The following is a 17,146-nucleotide window of genomic DNA, read 5'->3' on the forward strand; positions in this document are numbered from 1 at the left end:
AAAAGCGAAGGAGGCCGCATCTGAGCTGCTGTTGAAGGGTGGACATTTGAAGAAGTTGGGATTGGGATGACAAGGATGCTAGGAATTAATGGCAAGTGAGGAAAGAAAGAGAAAGGTATATACAAGGAATGGAGGGGCTATCACCTGGCTAGACAGAGGAGAGAAATGGAAACAGTGGAGCCGATATGGAGAAGTGGGCATTTTCTTTCACATGTACACACATACATGGACCACACACACACAAAGCACCCTTCACTTAATGCCTAACATGTACAGGTATATGTGTGTGTGTGATGGGCATATAAATCTTACATGCTGTCAGCTTCTTAAGGTGTGCCCTACTAGTGACCCTTGGAGCCTAATGTACTCCAAGATACCTTTGAATGCAACCCAACACAAAATCAGAAACTTAAATAAACACTCTGAAATTAATTTGTGGTTGCTTCTATTAGTCAATTGTGCATTTCTTGGGTGCAAGTTTTGTAAAGTACATTGTGTTGCAATGTCAAAGGTTGGAAGCACCTTTATTCAGCAAAGAGCATAGTTTTTTTCCAGTCCTCTGCAAGATCACTGGCAGCCTCACAAAAGTGGCTGCCCTGTGCTCCACTTCTGGAAGACACAGCATCACAGCTCTAAAGGTCTGAGTCTAGTCTGTCTTCTGTCAAAGAGTCAGACTCACAGCCCCTATCAATCTAATAAGGCTATTTTATAAAAACTCTGCTGGACCAGGAGTTTAAGGATCCTCAAAGGCTCATCTAAAGAGCTGAGAAAAACCAGCTCCTTTGAGCCCCTGTGACACTGGCACTTTAGTCACCACTTGTGAAGCTGTGGAGTCTTCTGTGCCTGAGACAATGGCAACACAGCACGGCAACACAGGGGGAGGAATTGACCTGGTTGACAAAGAGGCAGAAAGCACAGGGGAGAAGTTTTGGAGTTATCCGCCACTTTCATCTACAGCTGGAAATCGCACCCAACAACCAAGAACAAGGCAGCAACTAAGAAGGATTAAACATTGCTGTGTGCTCACGGGGTCCTAGCAGCCAGGGGAGACAAGCCCTTTGCTGGTTTTCTTTGCTGAAAGCAAGATTTCCACCCCAGGGACACAAAAGCCAGTGACCAAGCCCAGAGCATGTGTTTTGTGTACATGTCATCAGTGACTAGATCTAAGCTGGAGGCCTTCTAAACATGAAATACATTTCTGCAGCTTGAAAAGAGACTTTAGAAGGCTGGTTTGAATTAGAGTAGAGTCAAGCAATTTCTTGAAGTCTCCTCCCCCCCCCCCCCCCCCCGCAACTCTCTCTCCTATGGGCAGTTACTCCCTGCCTGGCTGAGACAAGATATAGCCCCTGGCTGACCCTGGTTCACTTCCCACAGCCTGGCAGGGTGACAGTTGAACCTGGGTAGGAGATGACAGGAAGATCCCATGAGGACTGCCAAGGATGACTTAAATCTAATTTAATCTAGTAATTAAATCTAATTATTTAACTCCTGTAGCTCAGATTATTCAGAGTTTGCCCAACAATCTTCATGGTGCAATTGTAAAGCCTGTGTGACCCATGGCAATGTGAGTCCCTTACACATAGCTATCATCAAAAGGTACAATTGTGCCTTTAAATCCTAACGTGCAACTAAACCTCTATCATGGTGCTAACAATTCATGCAACCTTGAAGTCACTGTCATGTTTTAAAAGATCGTTCTGAATTGTTTCATGTCTGAAATTACTCTATAAACCACATTCGTTTTTTCAACTTCTGTTCAGAATGTATTTAATGCAAGAAAGGGCTTTCCCCCCTTGCTACACTGCACAAAAAAGTGGCTTCATTTAAGTCTTCACCAGGTACTAGCACCATCCTGGAAGACTAACCTCTTTTGGGCAATGCTGAACACCAAGGCCTGGCTCCATTTGTGTCCTAAGGAGCTGATACATGGCCCAGCTGAGCCCCAACTCCTACAAAGACAGTTTAGATTGCTAGCACTTTCCGAAAGAAGACTGAGAAAGAATATATATTCATTCCCTAGCCATATGAGCAAGGAAGGTGTGCTCCTCTGGCTTTGCTGGCCTCTGACTTTGCAGAGACACTGCCATCATGCTGCTACCCATTCTTCCTGTTATCTCATTCCCAGTCTGGTCCACGCCAGACTACACATTTTTTGAACGGAGTGGCTATATTTGGTTCACCGTGGATTCTCCAATAACCGTCAAAAATAGTGAATGGAATGAGGGCTGCCTCCCCTGACTCTAAAGGGTGAGTTTCAGGCAAACAAGGAAAGGATGCCATTGAGTTTCCAGTCACAAGACAAAAGTACACACACACACACACACACACACACACACACACACACACTTAACAGAAGCTTATGGTCAGCCAAACCCCTTAACTAGTGATTCAGAGCAATCCAGTGGTTCAGCTAATATGAAATTTTATTTCCCAAATTGAAAGCTCAACGCATGGACTTACACACACATCATCCTTTCATTCTTTCCCCTTGACTGTGTAGCCCAGGCTAGCATTGGGTAAGATGCTCAATCCTCATTCAGAAAGGCAAATGGGGTAGATATCAGAAGAGGGTGAAAACAAGGAACAACATGGAAGCCTACTCACAGAGGGACTCTGAAAGACTCTACCCAGCAAGGTATAAAAGCAGATGCTGAGACTCATAGCCAAACTTTGGGTAGAGTGCAGGGAATCTTAGGAAAGAAAGGGGAGATAGAAAGACCTGGAGGGGACTGGAGCTCCACGAGGAGAGCAACAGAACCAAAAAATGTGGGCCCAGGGGTTTTTTGTGAGAATGATACTCCAACCAAGGACCATTCATGGAGATAACCTAGAACCCCTGCACAGATGTAGCCCATGGCAGCTCAGTCTCCAAAGTGGGTTGTCTAGTAAGGGGAACAGGGACCGTCTCTGACATGAACTCAGTGGCTGGCTCTTTGATCACCTCCCCATTGGGGGGAGGAGCCTTACCAGGCCACAGAGGAAGACAATTCAGACAGTCCTGATGAGAACTAATAGGCTAGGCTCAGAGGGAAGGGGAGGAGGACCTCCCTTATCAGTGGACTGGGGATGAGGCATGGGAGAAGAAGAGGGAGGGAGGGTGGGATTGGGAGGCTGGGGGCTACAGCTGGGATACAAAGTGAATAAATTGTAATAATTTAAAAAAAATAAAAAAAGAAAATCTTAAAAAATTAAATAAAACTATGACCCAGGGGGGAAAAAAAACTGCTGCTTCTATCTCCAAAGTGCTGGAATTACAAGTGAGCCACCATAGCCAGCTTGAATACAATTATTATTTCCTTAATAGAGGAGAGGAGCTGTGCTCTCAAGAGAAGGGGTGGAACACCCGTGGTCACCCCTAGAAGGGAGTGAAACAGGGAGATTGGGCAGCACCATTGGATGCCTGAGTCCAGCCCTTGGTCACTGAATTTCCAACTCAAAAGGGCTGATGGAAATGTTGGGAAGTTAACTTCAATGTCCATGTGAAGAATAGATTTGAGGGAGTTAAGCCTGGACACACAGAACCTTGTCATGTCCACACTTCTCTATACTGTAAGAAAAGACAGTGGCCCACAGCTGGCCACCCAGAAGCAACCCCAGAAGCTCCCAACCCTTAAATACCATCAAGGAAGGAAAGCAGAAAAAGGAAGGGACAAACTGGGTTAGGGAGCATGTTTAATCTGACGAGGTGCTTTTGAGATAAATGTGTTAAAGAAACACAGCCATGCTCCCAACTTAGACACATGGCAGCTGTAACAGGGACTACAAGGCAGGCAGTGCCAAAGATACTTCCAGAAAAGGCCTGCTGCTTTCTGCATTGCGCATTAACATGAAGGAGTGGACATTGGTTGGGAGTCTCAAGGCAGAATAGGTGCATGCTTAGCTCACCCACAGGCTTGTTGAAATGCTTGATGTGGTGATAACTTCAGTATGTGCTCCTCAGCCCCCACCCTACCTCCTCACCCTCTGATGGGAGCAGCAGCAGGAGTCTTACCTTTGTTGTACATGTTTGTTGGTACTTGGACATCACTCAAACTGATGTTCACAGGCAAATTATTAAAATGGTCGTTGGGGGCTAAGATGAATTCCTTTCCCAATTCCAAAAAGTTCCCGTCTTTGTCCCTTTCATTGATAAGTACAGCATTGAAGTATTCATACTGAAAAAGAAAGTCAGAAATATTAGGGGCCAGTAGCTTAGGGATGATGGATGAGACTTCAAGACACACCTAGGCACATGCAGAATGCTGTCTCCTACTTCTGTGGTGCCCATCTGTTCATGTAACCAGTCTCTAAGTCTTTGCAGCTTGCGCATGGGTGCCACAGCACTATAGGAATATTTGCCAGTGTTGCTAAATATTCATAAAAATCTTTTATCTGCATAAATAGGAAATCACTACAAAACATCTTATCCTTTATAAGTCGAAGATAGAACACATCCTGAAGTAGCTTACACATTTAGTGAATAAGAAAGTATATGCTATGTGAGATCACCACACTTGTGGCTAAATAAGGAGGTAGACGGTTAGCAGCAGAAGAGGAAGGGTTGCAACTTTATGCAGAATGCCTAGGGAAAACTTCACTGTTATGGCAATCTTGCAAAGTGGCATAATGAAATGAGAATGAGTGAAATGAGGAGATCTAAAGGAAGTGTCTCCATCAGAGAGGGCAGCAAAGAAAAAGGACTCTCCGATGTAAGGGTACCTATGCTTTCCACAAAAGGCCTGGTCATCACCACCTCACATATGAAGAACCCTGACTTCTCTGTAGAAATTGTTCTAAGGTTTCTCAGGGGTTCACTTGTTTGATTCTTGGGTTTCATGAAGGAAATGTTTATGAGAACCTGTACTTTGCAGATGAAGAAACTGAGTGCACAGTGCATGCATCCTGTCGAAAACTATAACTAGCGAGCTGAGCAAGGCTGGTGGTCTCCCCACCCCTAGAAATTGTGTTGCTGCCTATTGCACAGTATTGCAAGATACTCAATGGTTATGTTTGCTTAGAAGTCACACATCAATATCTTAAGAGAATTACAGCGATAAGGGCACTAATGGAAAAAATTTCCACAGACAGCATAAGAAAGTGGGTGGGGGGAAAAAAGAGTACAAAAAGAAAGTACAAAAAAAGAGTGATGGCTAGTCTATAAGAGAATCAATATAACACACTAAAATTATAACACTGAAACAGACACTAGCAAAAAAAGCCTCTGATGGACAATGAGACTGTGCAGAGCTAAAGAAATAATCAGTGGGCCTGAAGGCATGTCAATGCAAGTTCCTTCACCTGAAAACCAAGCGGCAAAATTGGAACAAAATATTCTAGAACTGTGGGTCAGTTGCAAAATGTGGAGTGTGTGGATGCAGAAGGATAAGAAAGGGTGTAGAAAGAGTTGAGGAAACAGTTTAAGTGTTAAAGGCTGATATTTTCCTAAAATTAATGAGAAAAACTGAACCACAGATCAAAGAATCTCAGAGAACACCGCGCACAACACATGTTAAAGTCTATGCTGGCACTTTCACTATTCAAACTGCAGAAAATGAAGGATAATTCTTGAGAGGAGCTAGAGGGGAAACGTTTTATCTATATAGAACTGCATTGGCTCAACTTGGTTGTCAACGTGACTGTGTCTGGAACCAGCTTAAACCCAAGCAGCTGGGCACATCTGTGAGAGATTTTTCTTGATTGCATCATTTGAGGTGGGGGACCAACTGTAAATTTGGGCCACACTTTCTAGTGACAGCCCACATAAAAGAACATGAAAGAAAGAAGCTTTTGCATTTTGCCAGCTTGCCCTCACTCTCCCTGGAAAGTTAATATTTCCTGCTGGTATTAGAACCTACTTTTTTTGGGATTCTAACATACTCTGAAGACCAGCTGGGATACCCAGTGGTGTGGACTGAACAACCATCATGTTCTTGGTCTTTTCATGGGGAAATAGGCACTGTTGGAGTAGTCAAAGCACAGCCTGAAAGCGACTGTGAGAAATCCCCTTTTAAGATACAGATTCATTCTAGCAGTTCTGGTCCTCTAGAGAAGTGGTTCTCAACCTGTGGGTCACGACCCCTTTGGCAAACCTCAACTCCAAAAATAATTATATTATGATTCACAACAGAAGTAAAATTACAGTTATGAAGTAGAAATCAAAATAATTTCATGGTTTGGGATGACCACACATGAGGAGATAAAGGGTCACAGGATTAGTAAAGTTCAGACCTACTGCCATGCTGACTAATACAAGGGCTAGCAATATTATGTCAGACTTCTCTTCATAAACCATGAGGGCAATAGGCAAGTGGAGTAAACTGCTTAAAGCACTCAAAAAGTAATCAAAACCACCAAGGTAGAACTGTATATCCAAAAGTACTCATCCTTCATACATGAGAAACATGGCGACTTAGTCACACAGAAGTGGAGAAGATTCATCATTAGTAGACCTGCCTTGCAAAAAAGTTCAAAGCTCTTCATAGAAAGAAAGGGAGAGGGTACCAGGAGGTCAGAAAGTACAGGTCACGTAAGGTAAGAATAAATGAAGATACAAATTTTCTTCATAAATCTTAACTGATATAACATAAAAGCTTGCTCACAATAGGGACAGCAACACTTACCTGATGACAAGTTTGTGGATAAAGAAGGAATAGCTTTAGCTGTAGGATACCAGGGGTTTGGGGGGAGAGGTGGAGAAAGCTCTATGTTACAGTTTGAAGATCTTCCTTACAAAGTTCAGTTATGGTCAGTATGATGGCAGTAACAGACGCCTGTATTATGAGGATTCCTTCCTTGTGGATGAGATTTGGTACTCAGAAGAGCTTGATATGAGAGTTCATTCCATTTCCTATTCTACTTCTTGCCACATGAAAACAGTGTTTCTCTCTGACAGAGGATACAACATCAACATGCTTGGAAGAAGAAAACAGACATCACACAAGACAAATATACTGGCACCTCTCATTAGGCTATCTAGCCTCCAACACATGGAGAGAAAATACATTTCTATTAGTCACCCAATATCAGATATTCTTTTACAGTGGTATAAGTACACAAAGATACTCATTCATAGGCGATTTTACTTCTAATCGAGTAGTAAAGGCTATTTCAAAGGGACTCAAAGTTCAAATTGAACATTTTCATGCTTGTATGGGCAGCACTAATTGGGCAACAGAAAAGAGAGAAAATACAAATTTAAGGGGACATGTGGTGGGAAGATCTGGGAGGAGCTGGGAGAAGTGTGGGTAAACATGATCAGAACACAGTGAAATTACCGAGAAACAAAAAAAAATGTATTTTTAACACTTAAGTTTCACAGCTAAAATTGAAAGTTGTAAAATTATAAACATTAGAAAAACTACCAGAATGATTTGAAAAATAAAATATAACATAAGCTAAGAGGGAAAACTAAGTCACATGAGATATTCAGTTAAAACTAGAGAAGGTAGAAAAAGTAAAACATAAAAAAGCACACACACACACACAAATGCAGCCATAAACATGAGAGAGGGCACTACCTACCTGCAAGAAAGAGATTATCATAGTGGGCTAAAACAGGACTTAACTAGATTTTATCCTACAGAAATCTACTTAAAATGGAAACACATATGTAGCTTGGTCTTCATGTGGGTTGCCTAACAAGTGGAACAAGGGATAACTTTGACATGGACTCTGTTGCCTGCTTTTGGATCCCTTTCCCCTAGCTGGGTTGCCTTGTTTGGCCTCAGAGGAAAAGGATACATTTAGTTCTCCTCCTGATGCGGCTGGATGTGCTGTGGTAGGTTGGTAAGGGGGGAGGGGCTCTCCTTTTGTGAGGAGAAGAGGAGGAGGAATGGAGGAAGAGGGTTGAAAGGGTGGGACTGAGAGGAGAGGAGGGAAGGGTGAGTTCTGAATGTAAAGTGAATAAATAAAAAATAAGATAAACACACGGGTATTTTGGAAGTAATGGGGAAGGGAAGGATGCCCTGATAACAGCAATGAGAAGAAAGCTGGAGTTGCTGTATTCATTTCAGACGGTGAAGACTTGAGAGAAAGGAAACCGAGCAGAGCAAAGGATACCAGAGAGACACAACATAATCATAAGGACAGAAACACTCAGAGAAGACGTAACAACCCTCAGTGTACTCAATACGGACACAAATAGCAAGAGGCTGCTAAGACACACACAGCAAAGATCAATGGCACTGCAAGGAAAAACACATAACCCACCACTAAGCCACCCACATCGGTACCTTGATCATTTATCACTAGGTTTAATAAGCAAAAGCATACTAACAATACAGACGAAGTGAACAACAGCATGGACTGAATTGCTGGCATTTGCATAATAAATACGTCATCCAGGAAGAACAAACCATATTTGCTTGCCTCGCATGTGAGGCAGGCATGGTGGCGCATGCCTTGAATCCAGCATGCAGAGGGAGAGGCAGGCAGATCTCTGTGAGTTTGAGACCAGCCTGGTCTACAAAGAGACTTCCAGGGCAGCCAGGACTGCACAGAGAAACTCTGTCTTGAAAAAACAAAACAAAAAACAGATACCTAGAAGATTCTCAGGCACCTGGGGATTAAACAACATGCTCCTAAACAACACATGGGCCGAAGAAAAGGTCTTTTTTTTTTTTTCTTGATATAAGTGATCGAAACACATGCAACTGTTAATGGAGGGAATTATAGCACTGAATATACATACTAAAAAAAGAAAGCAAGACCTAGAAACAACCACCTCGGCTTCTATTCCAAGAAACTAAAAGAAATGAGCACACTAAATCTAAAGTAAGGGAGATTAAAATGAGATTGTATTTCTTTTAATTTGCAGAACGGAAATCCATGAAAGAGGAAGCAGGAAATTAATAGAGAAAAATCAATGGAAGCAGAAACCTACTTCTTGAGGAGATTTCTTAAAGTGAAAAGATACCAAACGAAGTCATCAAAGAGATGACTGGATATTACACAGGGCCCAGGGGACACCAGGCACCAGGTACCCATGGTTCCGATCCTGCGCTATCCCTGGGTGCACTAGCTCTTCAGTTGAGGAGTTGCAATGGTACCTATGAAATCTCTAAAACTCTGTCACTGGAACACTAATGGAGACCCAGTGCCAGGACTTACATTGACTTATACTCTGGGTTGGCCTTGTGATGATATTACCTAGCAACGTAACCTGGTTGACATCTATACAGCTCCCTACCTAGAGAGCATAGTGTACATATCGCAGCCAGTGAGGGTCTATCTCAAGCATGATTGTCGCTAACTGGACTTTCCCCAAACACAGTGCATCATAACAAAGAATGACGGCAGAAAAACATCACAAGCACAAGCCTTCCATCATATATGTAGTGTGTTAGGCATGTTCCTCCACCGACAAATCCCTGAGAAAAACAGTTTAAGGGTTTCAGAGGCTTTAGCCGATGTGCCACAGTTTTCTGCCTGAAGAAAAACAGAGCATTGTGACATGAGAGCATCATAGAAACAAATTTCCTCTCCTGTCTTTTAGGAGGTAAAGGACCAGTGACAATCTATATTCTTTAAGGTATCACCTCAGTGACTTTGATGGCCTACTTCCTCTAACTTAGGCCCATATCCCATCTCCCCCTTTCCCAATAATGTCATCAAACTATGCACCAATCCTTGATTTAACACTGATTAGTTCACAGTCATTGCGATCTAATAATTTCTCAACGTTTGGAGCCTTTTAGGGGGGCACTTTACTTCCAAACTATAACACATATTAAATTAATGGACTTACATGTAATTCTATGCCTTCTGTTAGGCATTCATTTCATGGATACAGAAGCAGTAATCAAAAACAATTTGGGAGACTTTGTAAAAATTCAAGATTCCTCATAATTAAATTTACCAGTATAAGATAAGCAGGGAGACACTGCTAAAGAAGAGCTGCCACGTTCAGAAGCTCCCCCCACCCCCAGTGACTTGCACCAACAATGCATACTGAACTCGCACGGCCCACTTAAAATTCCAGGCACAATATGGGCACGTTACAGAAGAAGGTGTATAAACAGCCAATGTGCAGACTAAAATATGTTCAACATCATTAGCCATCAGGGAAGTGAAAAATAAATTGCAATCACATGCCATTTCATACTCAAGGGATAGCTAAAATAAAGAACCCTGATACACCATAATCAGAAATCTCATATAGTTGCTTGTAAAAATATAAAATGCCATGAATATTTTGGAAAAATACTGTGTGCCTTTTCACAAAGCAAAACATAAACCACCCTATGACCCAGCAGTTCCAGCCTTAGGGACATGAGAACACATACCCACAAGAAAATACTTATGTGAATGTTCATAAAAACTCCTTTCATAACAGCCCCCAAATAGAAATAACTAAAATATCCTTAAAGATGAAGGAATAAATGAATCTTTGATATGTTTGTGTGATGGATTACCATTTGAAAACAAATGACTGGTGCCCTGAAAACATGAGTAAGGCTCAGGTGCATTTGCAGCACCCATGTGAGATTCCATTTATTGAGGGTTCCAGAGAGGGCAATGTTACTGTCCAATTGTGAGGCAGGGTGGGAGTTATTGGGAAGCTTCCCTTGTATATAGTGTGGGCCACACGGGTGTATTACTTTCTCCGTATTCATTGGATTAAATATAACAAACAAGCAAAAGAAAAAAAACCCTACATATCACTAAATAAGAATGAATGGATACCCTCAAAAATATAGTCATGCTGGGCAGAAATGTTGCACGCCTTTAATCCTAGCCCTTGGGAGACAGAGGTAGACATATCTCTGTGAGTTCTAGGCCAGCCTTGTCTATAAAGCAAGTCCAAGACAGCCAATGCTACACAGATTAACCCTGTCTAAAAAAAACCCAAATATATAGATAAATAGATAGATAGAGACATACATACATACACACATACATACATACATAGAAACATAGTCAGAAATCTTTTAATTATTTTTTAAGATAAAGTATTTGTGAACTTTATTCTTTTGTATTTTTACATATGCATTTGTGTGGTATGTGGCATTCAAGTATATTCAATAATGTCATCAAACTATGCACCAATTATTGATTTAATACTGATTAATTCACAGTCATTATGACCTAATCATTTCTCAACGTTTGGAGCATTTTAGGGGGCCACTTTACTTCTAAACTTTTATGTGCATCCTGGGGACCTGAATTCTGGTCCTGTGTTTACAAGGCAAGTATTTTATCCAATGAGCCATCTTTCTTGTCCCCCAATTCATGAACTAAATGAATAAACCACCTACTCTGTTTCTTTTGAAGGCATAATTTACTTGATAAGTACCATAAAAAGAAGTAGCTCTATCTTGCTCCTGAAACAGAAATATCTTCATTACCAGGGTTGTGAGCTTCTTTAAGGACTTTGCTTTCCAGGCATCTCCCAGAGACACCTCACAGACTGTCACAGTTCTCAAGCTCAAGCTTATACCTTCCTACTCCCATGTAACCAATAGTTCCACTCACAAAAACAAAGCTATGGCCCGCTCCATACAGTGCAGCATAGCTGTGGCTCACATATCCTGGAGGCAGCTTCTAAAGTCTCATAACTCAGGATAAAAATGAAGTATGGATGGACAGGCAACCACACTTTGCTAATTGGGGAGTCATCTCTTATCAAGGACAAATGTGTGGTCATCTTGTCCTGCCCACGTCCATGTATCCATCTATATCAATTCTGATAAGGCTGGCTTACGATAAGCAAGAAAATCTGTTCCCTCGGGGATTTGGGATACAATTCATAACAGTAGCAAAATTACACTTATTAAGTAGCAACAAAAGTAATTTTATGGTTGAGGTCATCACAACAGGAGGAACTGTATTAAAAGGTCAAAGAATTAGGAAGGTTCAGAGCCACTGTTTGTGGGTATCGGAGATCCAACTCAAGTCATAACCATTGGTGGCAAGCGCATCTACTCATGAAGCCACCTCTCTGACCCCTCAATGAGTTTAACTAGGGCCATTCATTGCAAGGTTTCTCAGAACCTTCAATTCAGTCTATGGATGAGCAATGTATATATTAAGCTGGGCCGTGGTTGGGTTGGACATCATGTGAAACATTCCCCAAATTTGTCTGACTTGCTGCTATTCATCTTAGCATTTGGGAGCTCAATTTACATGTATGTGCGTATTATCTTTTAATTGGTACACACACAAATCCTCATGGGACCAGTTCCATGCTCTGAGAGTTATGTCTGTATCTTTATTTCAAGGCATTCCCAGCTGCAGCACCGTGTCATCAAGGATGACTTGGTGACTGATGGACTAAATGACAGTTTCAGCATCCCCATGATGTCAGAGAAGCTATTCAAAAGGATACATGTGGACCGAAGACAGAGAGTCAGGGTGGCCGAATTCATATTACTTCATCGCATCTGCCGCTATTATGGACACAGGAGTAGGTGACAGAGAAGAGAGATGATGTGACTGAAATGATCAAAACTGATGTTCTGCATTGTCACCATTAGATGAAGAGAACTAAGGTCCAGTTGACCATTCCACTGACCTATGGAGGTCTCTTCTGCTCTGTCGCTGACACAGACCATGGCTACTTTTGTTCTGATAGGTTGTTGTTCAGGTCCAGATGTAGATGAAGGTGCTAAAGTTCTGATTAGTGGAGCATGGGAAGGCTCTGTTTGTGTGTCCTCCCTGATGGGAAGGCTGTGGCCAACTGAAGCTTTGTAGACTGCCACAGGAAACTCACAGTCCTCTCTTGAAAGATAGCCCGATCCTCTTCCTGTCGCCCACAGCCTTGAAACTCATCACTCCCCAGTTTAGGGGCTGGCAATCCAGAGAGTAAATATTTTAGGTTTTGCAGACCAGACAGTCTGTGCTGCAACATACAATTTGGCTATTTTAGTGAAGGCGGCTAAGTGCGAGGCATAAACAAAGGGGTGTGACTGTATTTCAATAAAACTTTATTTACACAAGCAAGCAGCTGGCAGAAGATAGCCTGCAAACCCTTGCTTTCCTGTGCCCTGACTAGATTCCTTCTTTGTTCTTTCTGTGCCATAGGAACCTACTTTCCCCTAGCAAGATGTCCCAAGGCAGTACATCTCCACACTGGCTGAACCTCAGCGCAATTAAATTGTGTTCCTGGACAAAGCCCAAGCACTGGGAATCTTTTAGCCCTCCCAAGAGACCCAGTGTGCAGCCCAGGCTGAGCCATGGTGCTTTGTATGGTAGCTGCTGCTTCCTGCTGGGTAGTCACAAAACAGAAACCCAAGGCACTTCTCAAGAACCTCCTTTGTGGGCAACAAGCATGTGCTGTACAGTTTGCCCTGGTGATTCTGCCCCGCCTTTAAGATCTTTTGGTTGCTTCCTGGGCCTGCATGCTGCAAACACAGACTCTGGTAGCCTCCTAGAGAGGCAGCTTGCATATAACTCCACACTGACTCACCTCTGAACCTGATATATACAATTCGTGAAACTCAGCCTGGAAGAGAGGTCCTGGACACCCAGTTGAGTACCCTTTTCAGTAAGTGACAATGGGCCAGGCATCTCCAGGGGAAGTGAAGAGACAGACACATAAAGTAATAGAATAGCCATGTATAGGATACTTGGATGTTATATATTGCCTGGGTTTGCTTTAGTCTTCCAGTCTGTAAGCTGGAGTAACTACAAACTCCTTCATAGTTGTGTGCCAAGCTACTGTCACAGCATCCAGCAGAGCTAGGACAGATAAGAACTCAATGGGTACCCATGGTAACAAGCTCCACCCTACCTGCAAAGACTTTCCTTGAAGTCCTTCTCACTGGGCTATCTGGCATCTCCCTTTCCTTTATGATATTCACAACACTGGAAATCCCTAAAGATCACGTTTTGAAGGCTGACCCCCTTAGGACCATTAGACACCATAAAACCCTGGATGTCTGAAGCATGTGGCCTTCCCCAAAACCTCCTCCCAACATTCCTATTACAAAGCCCATTGCCCAAACACCCTGATAGACAAGCAGGCAATTCAGAGGGGCATTTTCATATTTCTAACCAGCTAACTAACTAAACCTGCCTAACCTCCCTGCAGAGTGTCTGTGGGTGTGGATATCTCACTGTGTACCATTCAAGATGCTAGACCCCAGCCTATCACACCATAAGAACCAGACCTTGGGAGCTGAATGTACAGAGAGGCACCGGGCTTGCTTCCTGAGGCACACTGACATACTTATGACTGAGTTTAATTTTCTTTAGAGTTGACGGGCTGACACTCCTTCAGATCCTTCTAAAGATGGAATAAGGAGAAAATAAAAATTAATAGGAAGATTAGTCCCAAATAAGCCAAGTCAACATCCAACTCGGCAGGCATATACAGCCCATGCGTAAGTGACACATGCGGCTACTCAGTCCAGCCCCTCTCAAGAGTCCAGTGCCATTCGGTTACTGCTCAATAATCTCATTTTCTCTTCATGGCTGAAAATTGATTTGTAAATGATCTGTTCCAGGATATTTCCGAGTATTAACATTACATTAACTCACTTATAATTTCCCAAGTGTCAGAGTTCCTTTAAGAAAGTAGATAATGAATATCCCTCTTCTGCCATCTGGACTCTGCAGCCTGAGAGCACTCGTGTCCGACTATTAATGGCCTCCTTAACAAGCTGCTTAGACAGACCTTGGGCTGCTGCCTTCTGCCGGCCACTTAGCATTCAATCTTGAGAACTTCAAGGTGGAGTGTTTTACTGCAGTGTGCTGAATTCAAATCCCAGGTCTGTTGCCATGCTGCAACCTCTGCTTCCCTATCAAATGAGTTCACAGACACCTCTGTTATAGCGGAGCTGAACTGAAGAGTAAACGGAAAGAATAGGAGACACATATGCTGTACCCAGATCATGGTATCGGGTTTAAATATATATTTATCTCATTATGGCAACTCAAGTGTGGTTGTACACTGGAAGGTTCCTATGCTTCTAACTACTAAGGCTTAAACAGGTTGATGCAAAAATTCTGGTGGTAGAGCTGGCGGATGGGCAGAGAGAAGGGGGTTTGAAAAGGCAAGGTGTATATTGGGTCTTTCTCATCGCTGTGACAAAACCATTGTGAATTAAGGAAGACTTACTGTTTTACTGTTACAGATAGTTCAGTTTATGGTGGCCCTATGCACTTGGGTAAGACATCGCTGAGGCAGGGGTCTGATTATCTACCCTGTCTAACTAGCCGTAGGTCAGCACCATCCCTCTCATCTAGACCCTCAGCACCCATTTGGGTCTCCATTCTCATCTTTGCAAACTGAGCATCGAAAAAGACTGAGCAAGTGAGTCAGCCCTGTATACAATCCTCCAGTGGCTTCTACTGCTCTCAGGTCACCCAGCACCACCCTTTGTCCTTCACATGCTCACACACAAGTGAACATGCAGGCAGAAAGACAGGAAGGCAGGCAGGCAGGCAGGCACGTACGCAGGCGCGCACGCACGCACGCACACACACACACATACACACACAGTGTTTTGAGACAATCATCTTCATGGCACTTCTAAACAGAAGTACCCCTGAAGGGCTCATGTGTACACCACTGTGAGTTATGGTGCACTGATGTTCGTCAGCAAATCTTTTTTTCTTCTGGTCAGAGTGTAGGTTATCTGAGAAGTAAACTCATGCCTAATTAACTATATCAAGATTTTCTTGATTTCAGAGAAAGACATGATTGGCACCCGAGAAGAAAGTCCTGCTCCGGCAGAAGGAAAGGCCGACTGTGTACTGGAGTACTGGAGAATGGTACTTTGGTGTGCAGCACCTCTTCTCCCTGGTTTCAGTCAGAGCCCCTTGAAATGGCAGTTTTCGTTTCCTTGTAAACTCAGTTATGTTATGTATATATATATATTTTTTGTTTGTTTGTTTTAATCCCAAGTGTGGGTTTTTGGTTGGGTTTTAGTTTGTCCACAGCTCTTATTGGTCTCCTGAGGGGTGTGTGGTTTTTGCCAGCTGGTAAGGGCCTTCCTCCTGCAGCATGGAGAAAGGTGTGTCCTAGGGCTCTGAGGATATAAATATGACAGCCCAGAGAGAGAAGACATGGCATGCGGTAGTGGCAAGTGGAAGTTTGAAGAGACCAGAGACAGATGGTGTAGCAGTTTGGAGCAGACAGACGGAAAGCAACGGTTTGGGTTGCAGCAGCTTGGAGGAGACCGCTGGCTGTGTTTGCCGCTGAAGGAGATTGGTACATCCCCCAAAGACTTATCGACTCTACGCAGCTAAGGGAGGTAAAGGGGTCTTCAACCTCCTCTCCCCACTAACCTTCTCTCTCTTATGTAGGGTTGGGAGATTGGGAGGGAGGTAGAGGCCCAAACACCCCAAATAAAATAGAGTTTAAAAAACAAGTGTTATAGCCCCTAATTCTCCTTAGGACAGTTTTGAATCAAGGGTCCCTGTCAGCCATACTTCAAGAAAAAAAAAACACCTGACTCAACGAGCCTATTAAATTTTTTTCCAGGGAGTGCACTGAATGATAGGATACTGAGCTCCCCACATTCATCACCCAAGGGCCAAGATACTCCACTGCTGTTTGGAGCTGTTAACATTTTGCTTACAAGACAGCCTTTCTCTTTTCAGAACTATCACGGAGCAAAAGAACAAAAAGACATGCCCAGAATGCTTGTATGTTTCTACCTCTCTGTTCTGAGACTGGCTTCATCTTATCACAAATTCTATTCAATTTTCTAAACCTAAGAAAGGTACTGTGTTGTGTGGGGAGGGGTGGGTGATTGGATAAAGTTGTACTCATCTGACAGAAGGGCTTCCTGTGCGGGTATATCATTATTCAACTGGCCAACACCCCAAAAGTTGTCCACTACCTACATTATAAAGAAAATTTTTATTACATGTGTTGGTATGTGTGTGTGTGAGACAGAGTGAGAGAGAAGTAAGTGAGCACAAGGGTATACCTGCTACATACGGAGGCTAGAGAAGAAATTGTAGAAATCGGTTATCTCTCTCTACCATGTGGCTTTCTGGGATTGAACTCAAGTTGTCAGTCTTAGTGGTATCACTGGCGCATACAAGCATATTCTGAGGCAATAGCAAAATATAAGATAAAAATAGCAAAATATAAAATCATCAATTGGCATAAACCACATGAACTGCATTCAAGAATTTTTAACAGCTGAATCTCAGAACACAATCTTTCCACGCAAATCAGAAAACCGATTTCTACAACTAACTGTCCTCTCCTGAG

General features: G+C 42.9%; 1 protein-coding gene across 3 annotated transcripts in view; it reads right to left on the reverse strand.

The window, feature by feature from the left end:
- Positions 1 to 17,146, reverse strand: part of Cacna2d3 (calcium voltage-gated channel auxiliary subunit alpha2delta 3) — an 818,761-nt gene that overhangs the window by 490,847 nt on the left and 310,768 nt on the right. For all 3 annotated transcript variants that reach the window (XM_055612383.1, XM_055612382.1, XM_055612381.1), the window contains exon 5: positions 3,992 to 4,154. In XM_055612383.1, coding sequence (XP_055468358.1) covers positions 3,992 to 4,154 — 163 coding nt within the window. The remainder of the gene's footprint in view (positions 1 to 3,991; positions 4,155 to 17,146) is intronic.

The sequence above is a fragment of the Psammomys obesus genome, unplaced genomic scaffold (genome assembly GCF_907164565.1).
Source record: "Psammomys obesus unplaced genomic scaffold, mPsaObe1.curated_primary_1811, whole genome shotgun sequence".
In the NCBI taxonomy this organism is placed as follows: domain Eukaryota; kingdom Metazoa; phylum Chordata; class Mammalia; order Rodentia; family Muridae; genus Psammomys; species Psammomys obesus.